Source organism: Strix uralensis, chromosome 2 (assembly GCF_047716275.1).
Source record: "Strix uralensis isolate ZFMK-TIS-50842 chromosome 2, bStrUra1, whole genome shotgun sequence".
NCBI classification, from domain to species: Eukaryota; Metazoa; Chordata; class Aves; order Strigiformes; family Strigidae; genus Strix; species Strix uralensis.
Window position 1 is genome coordinate 18,542,311 of NC_133973.1, and position 23,584 is coordinate 18,565,894.

General features: G+C 38.4%; 1 protein-coding gene across 3 annotated transcripts in view; it reads left to right on the forward strand.

Annotated features, from left to right (window-relative positions):
* EPHA6 (EPH receptor A6) overlaps positions 1-22,611 on the forward strand; it is a 527,052-nt gene extending 504,441 nt beyond the window's left edge. For all 3 annotated transcript variants that reach the window (XM_074856969.1, XM_074856950.1, XM_074856960.1), the window contains 4 exons: positions 5,055-5,204; positions 14,509-14,702; positions 16,980-17,129; positions 20,065-22,611. In XM_074856969.1, coding sequence (XP_074713070.1) covers positions 5,055-5,204; positions 14,509-14,702; positions 16,980-17,129; positions 20,065-20,179 — 609 coding nt within the window. In that variant the 3' untranslated portion in view covers positions 20,180-22,611. The remainder of the gene's footprint in view (positions 1-5,054; positions 5,205-14,508; positions 14,703-16,979; positions 17,130-20,064) is intronic.
* The last annotated feature ends 973 nt before the right edge of the window (positions 22,612-23,584 follow it).

Below are 23,584 nucleotides of genomic sequence, written 5' to 3' on the forward strand. Positions count from 1 at the left end.
CTTTGCACATGAAAAATTTGATTCATATGCTGAAATAAAAGCATTGCTCCAGTGAAGTGGCATAAGGCTTTTATACAGAATGATGAATTATGTCCAATATTTAAAACTAATCTCTCATTACTTTTGTCTCTCTTCACTCTGAAGTTCTTTTTTTCCCCATTTCTGTCATTTGGGGTGGAGAAAAAGACAGATACTACACTTGTGTCATGGAAAAATTATTGCACGATTCAGTAACATTGTATAAGGAATAAGTAACTGACAGGTTAACATAACATAAAGGAATAGTAACTGACAGATGCATAGGAATTATTGTCCCAGATTAGACTAATGCTGCACATAGTTCAGTACCTTTTGTCCTAGAAATAGGCAGTTCTAGATGTCTGTGCACCTGGAACTGAAGGGTTTGCACCTCAGTATTCAGTAAAACTGCAGCCAGCTCTGTGACAGTCCGTCTGCAGTGTCTGTCATTCAAAGAAAATACAGAACAGGCTTTTCAAGGGAAAGAGGCATTGTTTCACATCATGCTAGTTCTGGGACATCGTGAGTCTGATGCACTGTGTCTGCTTCTGGTTGCTCACGTGTATCACTGTCTTTGCACATCCAGTAGGAGCTCATACATCTTACCTTCAGTTTTATATCTAAGGTTCTCAGTGGTATTACTCCTCACTTTAATTAGCTAGCAGGGCATGCCAAAAGTTCTGGGCATCTAACAGGCTTCCTTCTTTGCTTCTGTGCCCTCTCTGTCATTTTGCACATCAAGCAATCTGAGGTTGCTGATACATCCCGACCTTCATCATGGTAGAGTAATGGGCCGTAGCTGCCAGGTACATTGTTCTGCTGGAGTTCTAAAATATGTTTAATTATTTAATTAAAGAAAGTGGGAGATGCCAAAAACGCAGAGTAAGGGATAGACTTTGTGGCCCATTGTACAACATATAATGTCAGTGTCAGTTGCCTCGCCAGGGTCTCTTCACGTAACAGAGCATAGGCACATTTTTTTGTTCTAAGTTCAGAGAAGAGATGGCATTTTGGGAAGACTCTTTCCCTCATGCATAGCTTGGGTGAAAGAATGAGGCATTCTGCAACATGTAGTTTCAATTCTGTCTTTAAACGTGTGGCAAGCTGTGCTGTTGCCAACTCTGTGGGGAAAGCAAGCGTGGGTGTGGGTGGGCAAGGGGGTAAATTGAATTTCAAGGACTGATCTCTAAACAGTTCTACAAGGTAAGCAATGTGAGCCTAATGTTCAATTGCAAGGGGACTCTTGACACTGCATAGTAAAATTGCTTATTAAATTACAATCAAGAAAAAAATCAAGATAGACACTATTCAGCTGGCAGCATACAGAAAAGAAGGCTGAATTCTAATTATTTGAATAGCAGTGTTAGTGTTCTTTTACTATGTGAAAATAAAATTAGCTTATCACTGATGTCATTATTAAGGTATGAAATGAAATGAAATACAATTTGGTTCCTAACACTCCTTCTGCCCCTTCCCCCCAGCCTTCAAAAGAGAGAGAATAACGTAAAAGCAAAATGGGCTTGTGTAAGGGCTTTCTGATACAGGGAGCTGTGACAGATTTCATTGCTACAGTAGTAAAATATGTGATTTATAAATTATCTTAATTTGAAGGTGAGGCATTGAGTAAACAGTAACTATTTCCCAGTTAGATCAAAATTTAAAAAGATGTGCAATATTAGTAACACTGTTTATTACTCTAATCAGAAACAGGAAATATATTTTCAGCTATTCTAAACCTTGTGTGTTCTTTTATTATGCATGAGCAGCTATTACTACTGTTCAGTCATATACATCTCTTAAGGTAGTCATATTGCAACCTCTGCCTTTTGAATGGCTTTCAAATAAATAAACCAACTTTTTTGCATAGAAAGATATTCTGCAAACATAATTAAGTATTGAAATTTACATTTTGATGAACAGAACATCTTCATACATAGGATGAATCCATTGTAAAAATTTTAGAGGTTTTGCTTCACCCTGTTATTAGAGCTAGCAGAAAAGAATTTTATTTTACATTACAACACTGAACATATCTTATGCCCTTGAACATGAACTGCCTTGAATTTTGTTAAGACTCTGTTCTCCATCCTCATTTTCACACTCAGTGAGCCACTACTGTTTCAGTCCAAAAGGGTTCAGTCAGTAAAGCTGTATCATGAAACTAGTTGTAGGGTCTAATCAGATTCTTTGAAACTCATAGCTAGCCAGTAGTCACAAATCTAGCTGCAAACGCTGCTCAAGATGTGACCTCTTTTTTGAGTATAATTTGGAAATACATAATCAGATTTATGAAAAGAACACGCTTTAAAAAACAATTTTCCTATTATGTTATAAACATTAAAATTAAAATCTATAATTATCCAAATGCCTTTTATTTGCGTGTATAGATTTGTTTTCCCTAAGAGTAGGTATTTAATTATTAACATGACTTTTCATTAAAATTAGAAAAATAATGAATGATTAATAAAGCCCTCCAAATTGGAAATATAGTCTCATAGTAAATTTGTTGATTCATCATTTTGTGTTGATAAATAAAGTCTTATAGTAACACAACCATCTACACTGGTAGACTTTTTTCCCTGTCATCTCCTGAGATCGGTGATAAGGAAAGAAAATACAGAATTTTGATTTTGCATCCTCCCTCGAATGCTGGTATGGCACTCCAGAAAGTACCTTGAGTGGACATAAAGCAAAAGGCATCAAGGGGGAGTGCTTCGCAAGACAAGGTTCAGAGAGTGAACTCTTGTGTTGGAACAGATGTCTTACCTTCTACATCACTTGTCAGCCAGGACTGATACGCTGCTGCTGAGGAAGGATGTTCAGGGTTGTCAGGGCAGTGTCTCTTGTGATACGGATCAGCATGACTCTTGCTGACCTTTTTAAAGGTGCATGTGTCCAGGTCCAAAGAAGGAGTTAAATACCTACCATGACCCTGTGACTTAAGCCAGGAAAATACTGATTGTCCCTAAAAATCTGCAGAAGCCAGGGATCTAGGGATGAAATCACCTACGTTTTGGCAATAAAATATTTAAAAATAAAGGACTAAACCTGATCCAGTAAAAAAGATAAGGCTTATAACTCTGGTGTGAGGAGATGTTTTGAACTATACTCTGTAGTTAGACCCTCAAACTCTCTGTGGCTCAGAGGACACATCCTTTTCGTTGGACAGCCCAGTGTGTAGTGTACATTTGGGGTACTGAGTATCTAAATCTTCCACTGCCTCACATATCCCACCAAAACACCATTGCAAACCAGACCATGAGCTCAAACACCAAATGCTCTTATCCAATTCATTTAGAAGGTTTAACTTTCTCCTGGGAAAGAGACAAGAAATTAGGCTGGTCTTTCCTTGGAGAATGTCTTATCACAAATCTCCTTTGTCACCCTATTTCTTCATTCTCATACCCAAAACCATTTGTAATTGCTTCCCAAGTGGAACAGCTGTACCAGGAAGGGATCAAGAGCATCACACCCTGCCATGCTGGCTAGGGCGGGCTTAGAGATGGCAGCACATGGGGTGTAAAGTCCTTTGCCTCTCTGACATGCCAGAGGAGTGATATGACCACCAGATTATTGAATTAAAAAAAAAGAGGGTAGGGGAAGTGCTTGGGCAAAAATACAAAATAAAGTGTTACCTTTATCTTACTACTGCCAAAATCAGTAAGTGGATTGCCACTGACTTCAACCACAACTGAGCAAGCAAAGGCTTTAAAAAAGCAGCTGCAAAAAATGTAACATCATACAAAGGACATCTTGGCTACTATCATAACTGTCATACAACATATTAACCATATGTTAACCATACATTTTTCATCAGTGGGTGAGACTCAGTGATGAGAAGTTAGCTTACAGGCACATCACCAGACACAGAGCTTTGCTTTTGAACACTTTTTTGGTAGAATAAGCATCTTCTCAGTCAGTTGAAGTCAGGCCTCAAAACTTGCAGACAATTTCTTATATATTCAAAGCAAATTAACAGAGATTTACATACTTGTTTTTAACCATGGCTTCTCTTCAATTGCCAAACGGATGTTCTAGTTCATTTCTTCTTTTGTTTCTGTCAGAAATACAATTATAATAGTGAGCAGAATCTATTACTGCTTGTTGAAAGCAACTACTGCTAAGTGAGCTCAGCTCCACTGACTGCATCCTTCTACCACCTAGTGGCACCTTAAGCATACTGCTCTCTCTCTACTTTATATATAGAGTTAAATGGAGAATGATAATAAATGTATACTTTAGAAAAGAGAAATGTATCTGGAGAAGAAATACTCTGATCTGAAATGGAAAAGTAGATTTCGTACATAAACTATGGAAGAATAGAAGAGATTCAGTGGTTTAAATTACTAATGTCAGAGAAGATTCTGCATCCTGTGGTCTTGTAAAGAGTAAGTCAGGTTTATTGAGTCCTTACAAATATTTTCTGATAGCGCTTGGACTTTAAGTTGAAAGCTGCAGAATGAAACTATTCAACATCCTAAGGAAATGCCTATTAGAAACACACTTGGTTTGCTATTTACCTGGATATTTAAAGGGCACAACAAAAATTAGAAGAGATTATCAGAAGTAAAGAATAACAGAAAGCCTGTAGTTCCCTTTCTGATTATATAATTTTATTAAGTGCTTTCAGTGTTCCATTTTGCAATAGATGTTTCTGTTTTGTTTAAGGAAAAAGAGTTAAATGTCAAAGTACTAGGAATTTCAGGCTTGGGATGTTTTCGGTCAAAAGGCATGTTCTGACTAATTATATGACTGAACAAACATGAATCATCTAAAATGCTTTCTGTTATTTGAACGGAGTTTTGTTTTCACAAAGTGCTGGCTTTGGTCAATTAGACTACAAATGAAAACAAATTTTTAAAAATTTCAAGAAAGGTATATTTCTTCCCTTCCACTTGCAGCAAATTGACAAGGCAAACTGGCAGAAGACAGAATGTAGAATCTCAGCATTCAGGATATTTATTTTTTTCTTTTCTTTTAAACATGTGCTATTCTGTATTCTAGTCATATTGACAAGTTTTCAACATATTTTCCAGGGTGGAAAAATCCCCATAAGGTGGACCGCTCCTGAAGCGATAGCTTACCGGAAGTTCTCTTCAGCAAGTGACGCATGGAGCTATGGGATTGTAATGTGGGAGGTGATGTCCTACGGTGAGAGACCGTACTGGGAGATGTCCAACCAGGATGTAAGTACTGCCTAGGACTAATTGACAAGTTGTTGAAATGTTCCTTGAAAATGATTGTCACTCCCTGCTCTACTTTGCTTTCTCATTCACTTTCTAGGCTGGAACCTCAATTTATTTAAATCAGCGTAACTCTGTCAACTTCAATGGGACAGTTAATTTATGCAACCTGAAGATTTGGCCCTCTATAACCAAAACCTTGACTAGCTTCCTCCCATGGACTAAAGACATACTACAGAGTCATAGTCAGCTTGCCAGGTCCTAATGCTGGCTGTATGTGGCTTTCATCCAAATCCCTGGGAATCTGCATCAGATATGCAAGTTGATGTAGATCTCAGTTAAGATATAAATCAAAACTTGAGGTAATACTGGAGCTATTCTGATGATGAAGTTGGCCCATTATCTCCAGTACAATCTGACAGTACCCTTCAATGGGCATACATAGTTAAATTCTAAAAGAGTTAAGCTGCCATCAGAAATGTATTTGCCAATTCTCCTTTCTAAGAGTTAAATGTATTCTGTTTACCTTAAAAACTATGTATAGGCTTAACCGCACTGCAGGACAATAGTCCTCCTTCATAACAAAGTTATGTTTTCCTCTGACTTTTTTGCAGAAGTGGCCAAATAAGCCTTCCCAATTAAAAAAACACATTTGCTTCTAGTAAAATTGAAGACTTGTCCTAGAAAACGAAGCATGGGAAAGGGGAAATGTTTTTTTCTCTTCACCACAATTTAAATTTTCACTAATTCTCTTGTTTGATAGATCCTTATGACAGCTCAAACTGGTATGCTCAGTCTTCACACCACCCATCAATCTCTCTGTCAAAATGCAGAATATCAGCCAACCCATCTTAACCTCTCTCATATATGTGCCTGGAATACCTCTGCATCAGTTCTGAAGAGTTGACAAGACTTTTCCCAGATGGCTGTTTTTATATTGTTGCTAAGTTATTCAGCTGTTCAAGTCTGGTTGCTTGTTAAGGCTGATCAGTCATTTGGGGATAAAGATCTGAGAGAGATTTTCATTAAAAAAACATCATTTCAGAGTGTTTCAGGAAGAAAAGAAAAAAAACAACTAAAACCACCCAAAACAGAAAAGACTAGCAGAACTAATAAAGCCTTATTTCCTTTGGATTTGTACTCTACAGCCTCACCAGTACTATAATCCTACTTCTCTCCAGCATTTCTCTTGTGAGTTTACCCTTTGGAATTAGACCAACTCTCCTGTAGATCATTCTCCCCTGACAATTCCTACAGCCTTCATCCCCTCTCCACGCATCTACCTGCCAGCAGCCCAGCTCCCTGCTGTGCTCCTTAATTAACACGAGGTATGGAATGATACATGCTGTGCCTGGTTTTGAGCTATGTTTCTGTTGTTTGTGCAGACAGTGGTAGCTGGTTGCCCATCTGAAGAGAACAAGCAACCACTGAGCTGAGATAGACCTTTTCTCTTCAATGGAGACATTATTTTGGTACTATCTGAACTATAAACACATCATGGATCTACTGTGAAAAAATCAGATAAGCCCAGTAGGGTCAATTCTGTTTCCCACAGCTAGCAATCTGTTGGCCTTCGAGATGCCCTACAGTAATGAAGATCTCCACATGCGGCTGGCACAGGACATGCAGGAGACCTGAGTCCTTCTGCAGCAACAACCAAAGGCCAAGCAGGGTACCCTAGGGTGCCTAAAATTAGACACCTAAGCTTAGACAACTGAATTAAGGCTATTTTTTTCCCTGGGGCACAGTGTGAAATCATCTGTGTACAGATTTCTCATATATTTAAGTCTCTGTGTCCTACCCCCGTTATGTCTCTACCCAGCTGCTGAGTCTTACACAACTTACTTAATTGGATTGAAGTTGGACAATGGGTTCAAAGTTAATGAAACAGAATGAACAAGCAGAGTCCAGCTAATAATATATGAGTACCCTGGCCTCAGTACCTTGCCTGAACTGAGAGCCACTTATCAGCTCCTGAGGTGCTACAGCTTACAAAAACAAATGTAAGGCAAACTGCCATTGTTTTCCTTAAAAAAGCCATATTGTAAATTGTGGTGTTTTAGGAGCCAATTGCTAAGGAGTTGGGACATTGTTTCAGCCTTGTAATAGCAGAGGGTGCTATTCTTGAGGTAATCTTCCATTCAGAAGCAAAGCTGAACACAGTCATGGCAATATCAGTCTGTTATCTTTATGCTGTTGCAAAACCAGATTACTCTGCATTGCATGGAATGCACTTTGTATCAAAATGCAGGTATAGCCTCAAATATTCTGCCTTCCCAAACTAATAGATGCAATGGTTAGCTTCACTGTGAGCCTTCTTTTAACAGGAGATCGAACAGAATAAGAAACCGGGAAGAAGGTACTAGCAAATCACAGAATCATACAACAGCAGAAGTTGAGGGACCTTTCAAGATTGTCTAGTCCAGCCTCCCTGCTCAAGCAGCGTCAGCTAAAACAGTTTGCTCGGGGCTGTCTCTGATGACGTTTTGAGTATCTCCAAGGATGGAGACTCTACAACCTCGCTGGGCAACCTGTGCCAGTGCTCGGTCACATGCACAGTAGAAAAGTGTTTTCTTATGTTTTGATGGAATTTCATGGTTTTCAGTCCACTCAGTGCTCTGAATAGGAAGTACAATGTCCACGTGTGCCTTTACAAGCGAGGCTCACTGGGCAGTTACTTTTTCCCTTCCACCCCCATTAGCACTGCCTGGTTGAGGGACTGCACTGTCATAAATGCAGCACTGGCTCATAGTCCTTCCTGCTGTTGCCCCTGTCAGTTGCCTCTGGCACATCCTCTGAGCATATCGTGGACAGTAGTCTTTTGCCTGGTTTTCCTCACTGTGTAATTGGTATTTCATTTCTCCCTTCCCTCTGCAGCACCTCGTTCATGGTTGGTTTTTTTAGAGATTAAAGAAGTTCACGAAGCTGAAGATACTTCTGAACAAAGTCAGCCCTACCATGCTGCCTGGCTTCTGTGCAATGCCAGTGCTTCCAACTGCAATGTCACCTCTCTGTAACTTTGCCTCTGCCCTTCATCCTGGCAGTCTGCTTATCTAGCTGCAGGTGATGGGCAGCTGCTGGTGACTGCAGCTCGAGGAGGTGGTAGGAAGAAGATGCTTTTTTTGCTGTATCATCCTGTCCCACTGTCATACGATCTTGTGTTACAACATGGGGAATTTCAGTCTCTATTCCAGTTGTGAGTGATTTCATGTGGTGTTGGGTCAAGCCTCTATGAGGAACCCAACTGCCATAATCTCTTTTACTTCTCCTGTAGTCATAATCCTTCTCCTCACATTGGCTCTATTACCAGCCCACCTCTTGACTGTCCCATGGCTGTTACCACTAACTGGGAAGGGGACAAGAGAGAGACTTTCCATCGAGTCCATTCAGCCCCACTATTCACATTGGGAAGAGGTTTGAATGACTGGTAGGACCCTCACATAGAGTCCAAGTCGCAAGGTAAGAGTAGTGCAGAACAGAGACCTTCATTCCAGCTGCCTCTCCCTTTCTTTGAGGCTAGCTTCAGCCCGTCCTCTTTCCCTTTATCAGACCCTATGACATAGCTATTCAAGGCCATGCCAGCAGTGAAATTCATAAAGTGACCCCTCCATTTAGAGTATATTAAATATTCTGCCACAGCATGAAGATAGCAACCTTTAATTACTCCTACATCCAAAACAGAAGTATCTGTTATTTCAGAATAATGTTGTGGGCCCTATGGATGCTGCTTATGCTAATGATGCTGACTGCTGGGGGCTTTCCCTGCAGTTCAGCAATGCAAAACACAAAGGACTCCTTTTCTCCAGAGCCCTACCCACAGACTTTCAGTGCTGAAATGTTAACAGTGAGCACCTGTGACCTTCTAAATACATTTAGTGACTCTAAATGTCATTGGGAAATTTCCAGTTATTAGACATACTGTAACGATTACTTTGCTGGATATTGGGACATTTCTTTTAGTACAATAAATTACTCTGAATTCACATGAGCTTATTTTGCAGAAATAATAGGACTTTCCCAAAGCCCAGTGATACTGTACATATGGCAGGGAAAGTAACAGAGAGGGGCATGCACTAAACAGATTGATAAAACACACATTATGCAAACAACAGTTAATAAGGTCTTACATAAGTATAGTCAGAGGTTCTGCTACAACAAAATGTCTGGCAACATTAACATTACAACACTTACTGTGTTTTGATCATAACAAAACTCTTCTCTAGTTAGCAATAAAATATTTATTGAATTGGGTGGAGTTTTGTCAAGTACCAAAAGTATTCCAAGTATAAACTCCACAGAGGCAGTTTGACATTCCATCTTACAAATTGCTTTTCTAATTAAACAACTTTGGGAAATTAATTCACTTTTTTAGGCCATGCCTAAGTGAGTGATGTTTTGAGTGGCTGCCAGTTAAATGTTCATTTCTTACACGCATAACATAGAAGCCAACGACATGCCCACCCCTACCTAAAGGGAGACAATGCTAGGAGGGACGAGTCCAGTGCTGTCTGACATGGTGCTTATTTGCCATGTGAACACACCTCTTCAGCCAGATGAACAGTGGGGCTGAGCTAAGTCTACCAAGGGTCTTTTGTCCAACCCCTCAGTCAGAGCAAGCAAATCACAAGGAGCCAGCACAGGTAGCCCAGAGCCAAGCTGATGCAAAGAGAAGTGTTAAACTGATACCTGCCACTTAAATAAACCCAGTCTGATTTTCAGAGGCTACAACTTTTCACAAGTACCCATTGGGTGACTGCAAGCCAGAGACACTCAACACCTCTGCAAATCTAGTGTCCTCTATTTATACTCCTAAGCAGGGATTTGGAAGCTGAACTTTAGGCAACTCTGTTTGAAAATGCCTCTCATAAATTTTTCAATCCTGTACATGGTATAATGTAGAGGCTTAAAAACATTATTAACTTTGAGAAATGTTCTTGTTTAAGTAAATAACCATTTTATTATTGTGGTAAGTCACTTCCAACCTGTGTTGGTACTGATTAATGCACTTCTTAGATGTGTGGCAGGCACCAGAGGTGTCCATTAATTAGGGCTGCTGCACAGTCTGTCATGTCTTATTGCTTAATTAATAAACATTAGCTAAGATATTGAACTTTCCAAGGAAACTAGTGTACTGATGAACAGATTGTGCTAGGAGCCTGGCTTGCTAATGCTCATGTGAGGAAAGGAAGATTTATATTCCATGCATTTGGTTTGTAGAACAGCTGTGAGTGAAGTCTACTGGGACACCTGTTAGAGGCCACTGTATAAATTAGTGCATGTTGCAGAACTACAGTATTAAAAAAAAAAAAAAAAAAAAAGAAAAAGAAAAAAAAAGAAAATTTAATGGATTGTAATCAATATGCAAGAAAACTACTGTAGCAAACAGAAGTCCTTACACTTATGAAAGTTTCTTGTAATAGTAAAAATAACTTACCCTAATATAGTTCTTTCAACCCACAGATATCAAAACACTTGGCAGACACCTGGGATTGGCTCCATACCATGAGGCATGAGCAGCTGCCTCTCCCTCCTGGTAGATTTTTCAGATGTCAGCAGGACACAGGGACAGCATCCCCCTGGACTTTCTTCTGTCTCAGTCTCATTAAAAAATCTGTCAGTTAACTTTGGAAAGCAAAGATCTATGTTACTGTTAATAATGAAACTATCAGAAAGATTACAGCTTAATTTTCAGATGCCGTTTTTGCCAGTTTCAAATTATTTTGAAACTAAACATGCATAAATCTTGCATAGAAGTCCACAGAATATTTTTCAGATAATTTTGGTATCATAGTTAATATTTAATATTAACTCTGTCTTCAACATTTACATCTATGTCTAACATCAAACAAAAATGATAAAATGTATTTAACAGGTTCCAGTGTTTAATACCATCTGTGTCCAAAAATATATAAAAAGAATGGTCCCCTTTATAAAAATAGAAGCGTGAGCATTAAAAAGCATGGAAATAATTAGCTGTGGTAACTGTAAAAAATATTCCCTTTGTTTGTATTCTTACCTGTCAAAAAGTGTTACTTGTAAAAATACACCCTGCCCATTTTACTCACCTTAATGCTGACCCACAAGACCTTCTAATGAGTTCTAAACACACTCATTGCTGAAGAGAAACCTACAGCCTCTTTCTCAGTGTTTGATGGCAGCACAGAATATATGCATGTTTTCCACCTTTTGATACCCATCAAGTGTTTGTCACAAAACCAGAACTAGACAGCAGTAATCAGCCTTTTTGTTAGCAGACTCAGGGCTTCATCTGCACAGGAACTAAGCTAATGTTCCTATTCTTGCGAGTTGAAATAGGTGGGACATTGATTTGCCAATGTGAAAAGAGTTATGCCGATTGCTAGAGCTGTTGCTATATCCTTCGTCTAGATACAGACATTTAAAACATTTCATGATTAATGTGGTTCTTCTTCAACCTTAAACTGGCAAAGAAAAAGGCATTTAAAAGATGCTAACATGTACAGTCTTCACATATTAGATAATTTTGTATTACCAAGAAAAATGTAACACTTCCTCCCTTTTAGGTATATGGATATCTAATTCCTCTGTTCAGAGATAGGTGCTATGCAAGTAGCAAAGCGGGAACTAAAATAAATTAAAAAAATGAGAAACGAAAAAGCTCTAATTCTTCCTTTGAGACTTGATTCCCATTGCAGTATTAGACACTTATCACATCTTTACTCTTGCTTCTTAGACTCTAAAAATAATACTTGCCTCGCAAGGGATACTAATGAGGCAATATTTGCAGTTTACTTTTAAAATGTGCTGGTATTAATGAGAAATTATAATTATCCCAGTACCAGATGGCATTTCTCTTCATACTGAAATGTTCCTTTTGAACAAGAGAGGAAACAAAATGCACTGTAACTTCTTTTTCATAGACATGGTAAAATAGAATCTGTCAGAGAAAATACAATCTCTGGAAAATTGTTACTTTTCATTTTTTTCCTGAATAAATTATTTCTGAAAAACCTCATCAGCTCTCTATTGTGTCGAGCAAATGCTATATTTGTAGACAAGCTTTCCCTTTGCCTTAAGAACAAAATACTTTTCATAAAGTCAGCATTTGCAACAGGTACAGTTAAATGTAAAGACTGATATCTGCATTTCTGGGCCGCTAAAGATTGCCTCTTCAGTGACAAGTACCAGCTAAGCTGTACCCCAACTAACAAGTACCTATGTTTCATAAAGCTACTTTTGTCAAACTGCTTGAGATTTGATAGTTTTGCAAATAACATTTCATGCGCGTGGGGTTGAATTTCACCCATCCTGAGTCTGTAACAGGAGCAATCTCAGGGGCATATTCATGGTTAGGAGGTAGGGCTTTGGAGGGAATATTTCTCTGACAATCTGATGGTATTTTTTTCCTATAGCAGCCATTTTAGCAGCCTGGATTTTTGGACCATTGAAGTAAAATCCCAGGGAGATAAACAAGTAGCCAGAAAGACAGGTGGAAGCATTATCATATTGACTTATCATTTACTGCTAGATATCACCTCTGTGTGTGCATGACCAGTCCTGTCTGCACATATGTGATCTGTCAGTACTCACAGGTGCATAATATTCAGCTCCCTATTGCTAGTAATGCTGCCTTTGGAGCAGCCTGTACTTCCCAGTGCTGTTGCCGATGGGTCTGATGGGTCTGAAGCTTACCCTGTGCAAATCCAGTTCCCTGCCACATTGCAAACACTCATTTTTCATGCCAGAATACAAGAGGGCTATACACTGTAAGACCAGGTCACCTCATTTTATAAAACTCAGACACCCAGCTGTGTACAGCTATAAGAGTCTTGTTCCATCTTCTCCCATGCCATGAAGGGGAGCTAAGGTAGCTTCATTACTCTTATTTATTTGCATAATGCTTGCAGCATAAGCATTAGGCATTGCCGAACAGAGACAACAACATTAATTCAGAATTCAAAAAGAGAATGAGGATATATTCCAGGATAATAAGATTGAATATATTGAAGCTACAGCTAGTGCTATAAAACACTGATTTGCTGTAAACAGTTTAATGTACCCCTTCCAGCTGCATTAATATGTCTGCAGCACGTACATACATCTGTGTGAAAATGATAAATGTCTCCTTAAAGCAGAGTGGGTATAAATGCAGTAGGTATGTTTCTCATAAGTGCACTGTGTTATTATAAATATTGTGTACAATCATTTGTACTTTAGAGAACATTTTAGCATTGGCTGGATTTTTATGTGGAAGGGTTATGTGTGTGTGGTAGGGTTGGTCTTTTTCCTAGCTTTGTTTTTGATCAACCACTTATTATCTTTCCATTCTTTTATATACAAGAAACCCTGACTATGTCATTTCTATCATCATCCCCACTGCTACCACCACTCATTGCAGAACCGAGTCACCTTTCCCCTTGTTTTTTAAATCCTACATAGAATGAATCCAGATAGCTTTTCATGGACCTTACCTACTTTTGCTACCTCCTGTCACACAGGGCTGCTAATGCCCTTTTCAGACAATGTTTTTTGTTACCAGTGTTACTAAAAACAAGCCTACCTTCAACTGATCAAATGTAATTTTTCATACATGTGATTTATCGGTGACATCAGATCTATTTCTTTCCAAATCCTGACTAAACATGTTTTCCATATCTGCTGAAAGTTTTGCTCACTTTAAGGTATACAGTAACACCATAATTTTATTAACTTTTGTGTAGTCATAAACAGCTTGGACATCCAGGTTTCTGAGAGAGGCTGTGAAAAATAATGTTGTGCCTTGCTGTAACTCAGCATATGGGACATTGTCTGAATTAATCATACTCTAATGATCAAGAGAAACATATTATCACCACGTAAATTTGCCAGGCACTGTAGTGTGCATTTGTAGTGCTTGACTGTATCATGACATTGCCACACACTAACACTTTGTCAGGATGCAACATATTGGAGCATCCCAGTATGCAGCGGCCATACAAGGTTTGTTCATGGCCCTGTGACCTCATTCAGTACAAAATCAACCTGAAGTGGATGAAAAAGGCAGTGATACTGGTTCTTTCTTCTCCTCCTCCTTTCTTGGCTGTTTGAAGAGGATGGCCAGAGAGCTTTAAAAAGTGCCTACTGTGTTTCATATGCCTGCAAAACACTTCACATCTCCTCTGGTCACACTCCTGCCAGGCCCAATTCTCTGCATGAAGCCCCAGCAACACATAAAGTGAGGGTGGCTGTGCCATTAATTGTTATTACTGGTTTCTAATTGTCAACTTCACACTGTCCTTTCAACATTTAACTCTAATGTCCAGTAACCGTATGCATTGTATTTCTTTAGGTTATACTGTCTATTGAAGAAGGTTACAGGCTTCCAGCTCCCATGGGCTGCCCAGCTTCTCTTCACCAGCTAATGCTTCACTGCTGGCAAAAGGAGAGGAACCACCGTCCAAAATTTAGTGACATTGTCAGCTTCCTAGACAAACTGATCCGCAATCCGAGCACCCTTCATACCCTAGTGGAGGACATACTTGTGTAAGACTCTTTACAATACCTTTTTTTTTTTTTTGTATAACACATGGTGGCTGTCATTAGATGTTTTAGGGCATTAAGTAGGGGTGGGAGAGAGCTGCAGAGTGCTGAACTCACAAAGTTATGGGGGTTCAGATAACTTTAAGCCCCTTTAAAAGTTTGATTTATTGTTAATACACTGTTGCATAAAGACTTTTTCTCAAGTCATGCAGATTATGTTAGGCATTTTTCTTTTTTTTGTCTGAACCCTGTTTGTGCACTGTCTATCCTTAATCTTTGTGAATCTCCTGGGGTTTTGGGTGGGTTTTTTTTTTTTTTGTGCTTCTCCTGTGTGCTTGTTTTCTCTTTGTAATTTTTTCTCTATTCAACAGCCTGTCTCTCCATCTGACAGTGCTCAAGCAATTTCTGAACTGCCTTGGGGCAATTTCCTGCAGAAAGTAGTTGTGTCTTAGCTTGCTAAATTTTTATTTATCTGCAGAAGAATGGCAACAGTGACCAAATAAGAGATTATGCTATTACCATTCCACAACAAATTCTTGATGGTGTTGCCTAAGTTTTTTCTATTAATCATATTACAGAAATGAATGCAGCTACAGAAGAAGCAAGGCTATGGTGGAAGAATTTGTCAATTTTTGTAGGCTTATTAATCCAAGCTGTCCCTGCATATCAGCTAAAATCAGTGAAGGTCCAGGTGGCCTCACTCTCTTCATTAGCTGAAATTCACCTTAAGAGAAAGGTGCTTTCATGGAGATCCCCTGGGTTTATAAGGGGTTCTCAAGGCCTAGGTGGGTCTTGTGAAGAATCTCAGTAGGTTAAGAGGTTTTTTTATATGGTCTGGAGAAGGGCTGAGCATACAAGGCAAAGACTGAGACTGGTATCTTGCTATGAGAAAGGCTGAATGGAGAGGTTACTTGGAAAGCCTAAGACTTAGGGCTACAGTCATTTCATCTACCACAAACTAGTGGGACTTGTGGGATTTAAAGTCTGTGCACTAGTTAGTGACATCTGTGTGTATGTGCGTATAAATGTATATATGACTTGTTACTTGTACCTGGGTCACTTTATTTAGCATCAGAGCAATGCATTTTTATCTATTCTTGTTTTAAAACATTAGGTAAGATCTAAAAACTTATGCCTGTTTTCTTGCAGTGAAGCTTTTATGAAGTTCATCTGCTTGGGAAAGCTTTTCCGTTCATTTGGGAATGCTTAATGCAGTCAGTCTGAATGATTATTGTGTTACTGTTAACTTACGAGGTCAGCAGTTATTCTACAGAACTGTACAATCATAGAGTAATTCAGGTTGGAAGGGACCTTGGTAGGTCTTTAATTGAAGCTTGTATTTACCGGTGTTCTCCTGTCCTTCAGTTTCTCTATCACTTTGATAATATAAATGAAAAACAGTGTGTTTAACATATTTGAATCTGTGTGGTTGAAACTCAGTATGTTATGATATTAGGGCGTGTTGCTTCCTACATTATATAGTCATGTTCCATCAGTTAATGTTGGCTGGCTTTTGCTGTAGAAATTTTCATTTTAAATAAATTATATCTTTTCCATAAAGGCTATCATAAAGCTTTCATAAATAGCAGTGTGGGTTTTTTGCATTCTGTTCCTACAGTTTCTCTACACAAAATGTACAAAGTCAATGAAACAGTGAGCCTTCACTAGTGTGGCACATAACAGAAGACTGGAAATATATGCCCCAAAATTGGAATCTTTTTTTTCTATCTTTCTGTTTCAGTTGCGATAATATTAGGGAAGAGAACTCAAACAGAAATGTGACTAAACTAGCTCCTTCATTTTTATTTGAAATGCTATGTAAAAGCAAAGATATAAAATTTCATTTTTTGCTTCTTCTAGGGCTAGCTTTAAGTCTTTTAACACTGTAATGAATTTTCAAATTGTATCTCACATTAAATTTTGTTTGTCGTCTGACTACTGTATATAGAAATTATTATCAACCTGAACATGTAAGATCTTGTAAAGAAACACTTTGTGGGAACTAAAATAAGAGCAGTGGGAGAGGTCTGTTTCTTGGTTTAACTGAGCTGCAGTGCTTCAAAAATATGTGTTGTTTCAGTAGTGCAACTCGGCAGACTGACATGATTTGTAAGTTTTAGACAATGGATTAAAGAGGTCCTCCATTAAGATCTGACTTTTACAGCTTAGGCTCCTCTCTCATTCCATCTACCTTTTAATAAAAACAGTGCATACCAGAGTGAGTAAATTAAGTGTCATATTTTGTACTGTTTTGGTAATCTCCGCGTTTTGTTTTTACAGAATGCCAGATTCACCTGGTGAAGTTCCAGAATATCCTTTGTTTGTTTCAGTCAGTGACTGGCTGGACTCCATAAAAATGGGTCAGTATAAAAATAACTTCATGGCAGCAGGTTTCACAACTTTGGATATGGTTTCAAGAATGAGTATTGAGTAAGTATGTTAATCTATTATCCCTACAGTGACTAATCTATCTGAATTTGTTTGGATGCTGCAGTGATGTAATTATCATGATGTATGGCACAGTACTTTCATTTCCTTTCCTACCTAAGCTAATAAAAGACAAATACTTCTTTTTACCAAAACAACACAGGAGAAAGATATGATTAAGAGACCCAGAACTGATGGTTTCATTCTGTGACCACACCAAATGCCACCAAAGGTCAGGCAGTGACCATCCTTAAATGTTTCTTGTGGAATCAGTTTTGATCTAGGCACTGAAATCAGTGGCAAAAATCTTTTCTTACTTTGCTATGAACATCATCAAGCCCATGTCAGTCCTCATGAGGAAGTTGTTCCACTTGCTGCCCTTCTTCAGCCATCTCTGACACCACTCTATCTTTTTTTGAAATGAAAACACTAATGAAATCCATAGTTGGGCATGCTATGGATTAGTACAGTAGTATAATGATACAATCTATTTTGTTCTGTATTCTCTTCCCATTAATTCCTAATTTTTTATTTGATGCTGTGACCATCTGCATTAATAATGGTAATGGTCAGTTAAGATTCAATAATTTTACAGGTGAGGTTAGGACTGGTTTTCTCCCATGTGTATCACTTTATATTCACCTACATTGAATTTCATCTGCTGCTTTATGGCATAGTCACTTTGTTTTATAAGATCCTTCTAAAACTCTTCACAGCTGGCCCTTTCCCTTACTACCCTGAACAATTCAGTCTCACCAACTGACATTTTCACCTGTGTGCTCACCTGTTTTTCCAGACCATTTACTGATTTGTTGAGCAGTAATGTTCAGCATTATCCCAGCATAGGTTCCTACAGATTTCTATGGATGACTACATTGTAAAATCTGACAATTTACTCCTAACCTCCTGTCTTTAAACCAGTTACTTAGTCACACAAAGACCTTCTTATGCCATAGCTCCTTATTTTCCTTATGAAGCTCTGATGAAGAATCTTCTCTAAAGCTTTTGGAAATACAAGTGGGGTGTATCAAATGAATCACTTTCATCTGTATATTTTCCTCCATTGGAAACCCAATAACTTCATAAAACAGGACTTCTCTTTGCAAAAGCCATGGTGACTCAAGTAGATCATTTATCCAAGAATCCAATAATTCTGTACTTCACTGTAGTTTCTATTATGCCCTGTAATGGTTTCAGACTCACAAGTCTGTGGTTACCCAGATTTTCCCTGGAAACTTTTTATTTTGTTTCACACCACTCTCCATGCCTCAGGCACCAAGATGTTTTTAGGCACATGGAACACAGCCGATAACTCCCTCTCTCACATTCCTGTTAGTAATTCCACTATTTCATCCTTAAGCTCTTTTAAAACTCTTGGCTAACTATAGTCTTGTTCTGGAGATGGGTGGTTGTTTTTTCAGTTTGTCCTATAACCTCTCCTGCAATCACTTCAACTTCAGACAGATCTTCTGTCAAGTCCCACATAAAGGTTCTGGCATGGGAGTCACTTTAGTTTTTTCCACAGTGAATGTTAACTCAAACAGTTTAGTCTTCCAACAGTGGCAAGTCCTTCAATGCTCTTTTATACCCAAATCATCATTAGATTCTACAGAGCCTCTGGCAGGTTTCTTGTACCCAGCGAGTTTGCAGAAAGGTTTGTTATGAGTTTCATTATTAGGTGCCTTTTTTCTGGTTGTTCCTCAAGTTCTTTTTTAGCCTGCTTTACTGTGCTTTTACAGATCATCTGTCTAAGGTTATCATCCTTTCTGCTTTCTTCCTTTTGATACTACTTCAGCTTTTTGAAAGATTCCTTCTTTCTTCAAATAACTTCCATTACCCTAGGCCTGCTGGCTTCTTTCTCAGTTTTATCAGGCCTTTCTTGATAAGTACTAAGCATTGTTCTTGCATTTCTAATACCACTCCCCCCTCCCCCCAAAGGTTTATTCTTTTAGCTGACTCTTTTTATCTTCTAAGATGCTCCATATTTTCGCATAGTCCCTGCTGACCTTAAATGTTGTGTATCATGCCCCATGTGGATGTTAAGCCTAAGTACTGGATAGTTGCTGCTATCCAGTGGCTCTTTAGCTGGAGGACACAGAGGCAGGTATCTTGAACTGCAAATCTGAAACCCATAAAGGTCATGACTCATCCCATGAGCTCCTTTACTAACTATATCGTCAAACAGTTTTTGAGGATAGCATAGACATTGCCTGTTTAGCTATGTCCCAGTGTGGGATTTGGACAATTGACAAGGCATGTCTGAAGTTTCCTGCCCTCACCACCTCTGTGATCCTTCTCAGCATCTTGCATTTGGTGATGTTTAGAGAACAACTAAACTAGTGGGTTGTGCTGGATGCTGAGGGCTGCTGACTTCATTCCTGTCAAAAAGTCAAGCTCTGTGGGTGAGCTACCCACTCTGGGGTGCAGGTCTAGATGAGATGAAGGGAAACCAGGAAGGAAATCTGGGTCAGGCTGGAAGATGCACCGGTATTCTGATCTTTAGACCATCTCTCACCACCATTCCCCAAATCATCAGAAGCACAGCCTCTCTTATTTCTACCTCGGGACTGCAAGAATGAGTGTATCAGCCCTGTTCCTTTGCAAGTATGAGTGGGAAACATTTGCTATTAACACATTACTAAAAATGGGCTATTAGAACCACCTCTCAGGTTCCTCCTCGAGATTTGGGAAAATTACTTGACTGTTAGTATCACAAAAGATACCAGTGCTCTAACTACATTTTTTTTTCTTAAATTACTATCTTTAAAAATTTGGAGTTGACAGGTGCAGAAAACTTGAATGTTTGCAGCTTTCTTATATGTCCCACTCAGGAAGGTAAACTGTCCTGAAGAAGAGCAATTCATTATATATTTATTCTCTTTTGTGTACAAGAGGCTTTACTATACTTGCATCCAAGATGAAACTTTTTATCTTGCAGTGACATTAGAAGAATTGGAGTTGTACTCATTGGACACCAGAGACGAATAGTCAGCAGTTTACAGACTTTGCGGTTACACATGATGCACATACAGGAGAAAGGATTTCATGTATGAAAGTACTAGAATCAACTGTGTTTTGTGCCTCAGCATTTCTAAAACAGAAAAATATTCTCATTCTTCCCTTCTGCTCTTCCCAACTTCAAGAACTGCAGTCTCCTGTTCAGACTATAAAAGTACTTCTATGTTAATGCTTCCAAACTGGAATTTTTAATCACACTGCATAGCTCCTCCGCCAGTTATCTGCCGATAAAATCCTGGCCTACTGCAAGACACTTGCTACACACTGATGAATAGCTCAGCATGGATGTGTAACTTTGTATAACAGTATTTGGGAAACTTTCATGAACTTACTTGAAAGTAGTAATCTCTTTGGCCTGGTGTGGCTTCTTTATCGATGTATTTAGAGTTTGCTGGTAGATCAAAAAGTATTTGACTTCTTTCATGTTTTGTGACCATGTAACTTCCAATACCAAATGTGCAATCAAAAAGAAGTTTGACATAAATATTTATTTTATCTCTTAATTAAATCCAAATATATAGGTCCTATTGTTATATTACTTTATAATAGTCTGAATGCTGGTAAAATGGTGCCTCAAACTGTTAGTATTGTTTGCAGAAATGACTGATGATTTTATGTAGCGAATTTTCATTGTGTGAATAATTGGGAGGATAGTGAGAGAAATCTGTTTGAAAACTTAAGGTCCTTGATTTTTAATTACTTTAGCACTCGACACTTTTTATGCTTTAAATTTTAGATTAGGTTGGAAAACTTGTTCATCCTTGGGATTCTTCACCACCCTAGGCCTTCCCTTTTTTTTTTTTTTCTGTAATACTCAGCATTTGCTTCTACTACGTGGCAAATATTCACTGGAAAACTGATTGTAACGCTTCCATAACCACGTGTAAAACATGGTTGTCAGCTCTACTGTGGCCACATAGACTTCAAAAAGCTTTCTGTTCCAAAAATGCAGGCCTCCGCTGCTTGACCTAAGCATAATTTTCACTGGTGGTAGTAGACCTGAGGGGGCCAGCCATCAGTGGGGCGATGTGCTTATGCCCATGGGAGCAGGCCAGCCATATCATCCTCCAGTTGAGGGCAGTGCTACAACCGCCAACTAATGCTGGAAGTTACACGCTGCGGTATTCAGTTATCTTGTACATAGGCAGAAAAGGAGATGTAGGACAGCAGTGTAATAATATGTTGCCTTGAGTCTACTTCTAACTGCTTTTAGAAGTAAAAAGCAGACTCTGCTGAAATGGAGCTCTGGTTACTATGGGCTAGACCTTCATTTAGTACAGATATTTAAATGACATCGAAGACAATTACCTTTAGAACTCTTCAATAGCCATATTTACATGCAAGAAAATGTCTGCAAAGGCCTAACATAATATTTGTACCTCTCTAAGACTTACAGCTTTCATGTTTTATTCAGACAACTTACACAGACATGCTGGCTACATTTCCAAACTTTTGCATGGGATATGCGTTACTGGGAACAGGGGAACCAGCGCATGTCTGTGTGCTGTAGAAGTCACACACAGATCTACATGCATGTCACATGTAAACTGCGTGCAGATGCTTTTGTTGATTTATACATAGTTTGGAGGACATTTTTGAGTTACGTGGCATTCCAATATACTCAAGCATTACAACTCTTCCGTTAAGACGTGCATTTGGGTAATTAGTATAATATATGTGTATATCAAAATGAACTAACTACTTTATGTAATCATAATGATATTTACTGCTTAATTTACAGCCTGTAAATCAAAATGTATTTCCTAACTCTTGGAAAAGGCTGCCATTGTATACTGGTGGCAAAGAAGGAAAATCAGAAAACAACTCAGAAAAGATTATGCTTCCAACCAGTTCACAGAGTAAGACACGCAAGGCCTGATTCACTGTTGTCACTTTATGTTGGAATAACTGCATTAATTTAAGTGAGATAACGGTAGTGCGTTAAGTAAATTTCTTTTCTTTCATTAAAAACAAAAAGAAAAGCCCAAACAGATTTAACTGAGGAACAAGTTTTCTAAAGATCAGGATTCACCGGTGTTCTACAATGCCAATTTGACAAGGTTGTTTAAAGAAAGGCAGCTCCAGTCCTGTGCTAGCTACAAAGGTAATTTTGCCAGCATGAGTAGTCCTGCTGAACTCAGTAGGACTGTACAAGCATGTGTGTTTTGCAGGATCACAGGCCTTTAGTGGAAAAAAAAGCATTTGTTCTTTTCTGTGACTGTCACTTGAAAAATTATGCCCCAGTTCCACATCTGAATAATTTTCTGGTAAATGTTCTCTTATGGAAAGAAAATCATACTTACCTGAAGCCTTTTAAAACATACTATCATCACAGAGTAATTTAAAAGTTGATTTTCCTTTATCAGTTTTGCCTGTCAAAATTATCTATTTTGCCTGTCATTGCTTCCGTGGCCAACAACGTGACATCTGTGGAAGGAGCCTCTTTCACAATTAAATACATTACCGAGGAGGTATGAGTCTGTTATTTGTTAATGGGGTTTCAAAATTACTCATCACTAATCCAAACCATGTATGTGCACTTTTAAATTCTCTTTTGCACGTTTTTTCATTCCTGGTAGTGTGGATGCAGAGCGGCATGTTATGTGCATGCAACCTGGATATATTTCATGGAAATTAATTTCCAAATTTATCACACTACTGAAAATATATTTTCAATAGAAAAAATATAACAATATTAAAACATTTATTAATCAGATCTATTTTTTATATAAACAAGAGTTTGGGTAACCAGAAGGAAAAGAACAAGGGATTGTTTGGGTGAGGACATGTATTAAAAACACTGTAAATCCAGGATTTTATGGGTTTATATGGCTTGGGTTTTTGTTGTTGTTGTGGTGCAGTATGACACTTCTATAATAGTTATCTTGATCTAATTTACATTTTCCCCATTTTGGAAACATTTTATTTGCTCTTGCTTCAATTCCAAGCCTAGTCTTGTTTGGTTTGGGGTTTTTTTGGTGGGGCGCAGGGATATGCCTGATTTTTTTCATTTAAAAACAAACAAAAAACCAACAGGTGTTATTTTTCAAATGTGAGCTTAATTCTGTGCAGGCCACAAGTGTATATGTGAAATTAAGAGTAACTTTCTTTATTACAGGAGATACTTTCTTCAGGTGAAAATTAGCTCTATTTAGTTATCCTGCATATTGCAGTGCGCAGTTAGAGTTTAAACTCAACAAATTTAAGCAAATCTAGTAGGCTGTTTTTGAGAATCTGGCCCACATTGCAGAGTGCTTCATGACAAAAAGTACTCATTGAAAGTTCACAAAATAAAGTGTGCATGATATGCAAGCCAAAAAAAAGCAAAAAAGCATTAAAATGTGGACATAAGTCTAAGTCATTTAAAAGTAATATCCATGTTTAGATTTTTCTCACAGATCTGACTGTCATTAATCTAGAATAAAATCCATCCATCTGTA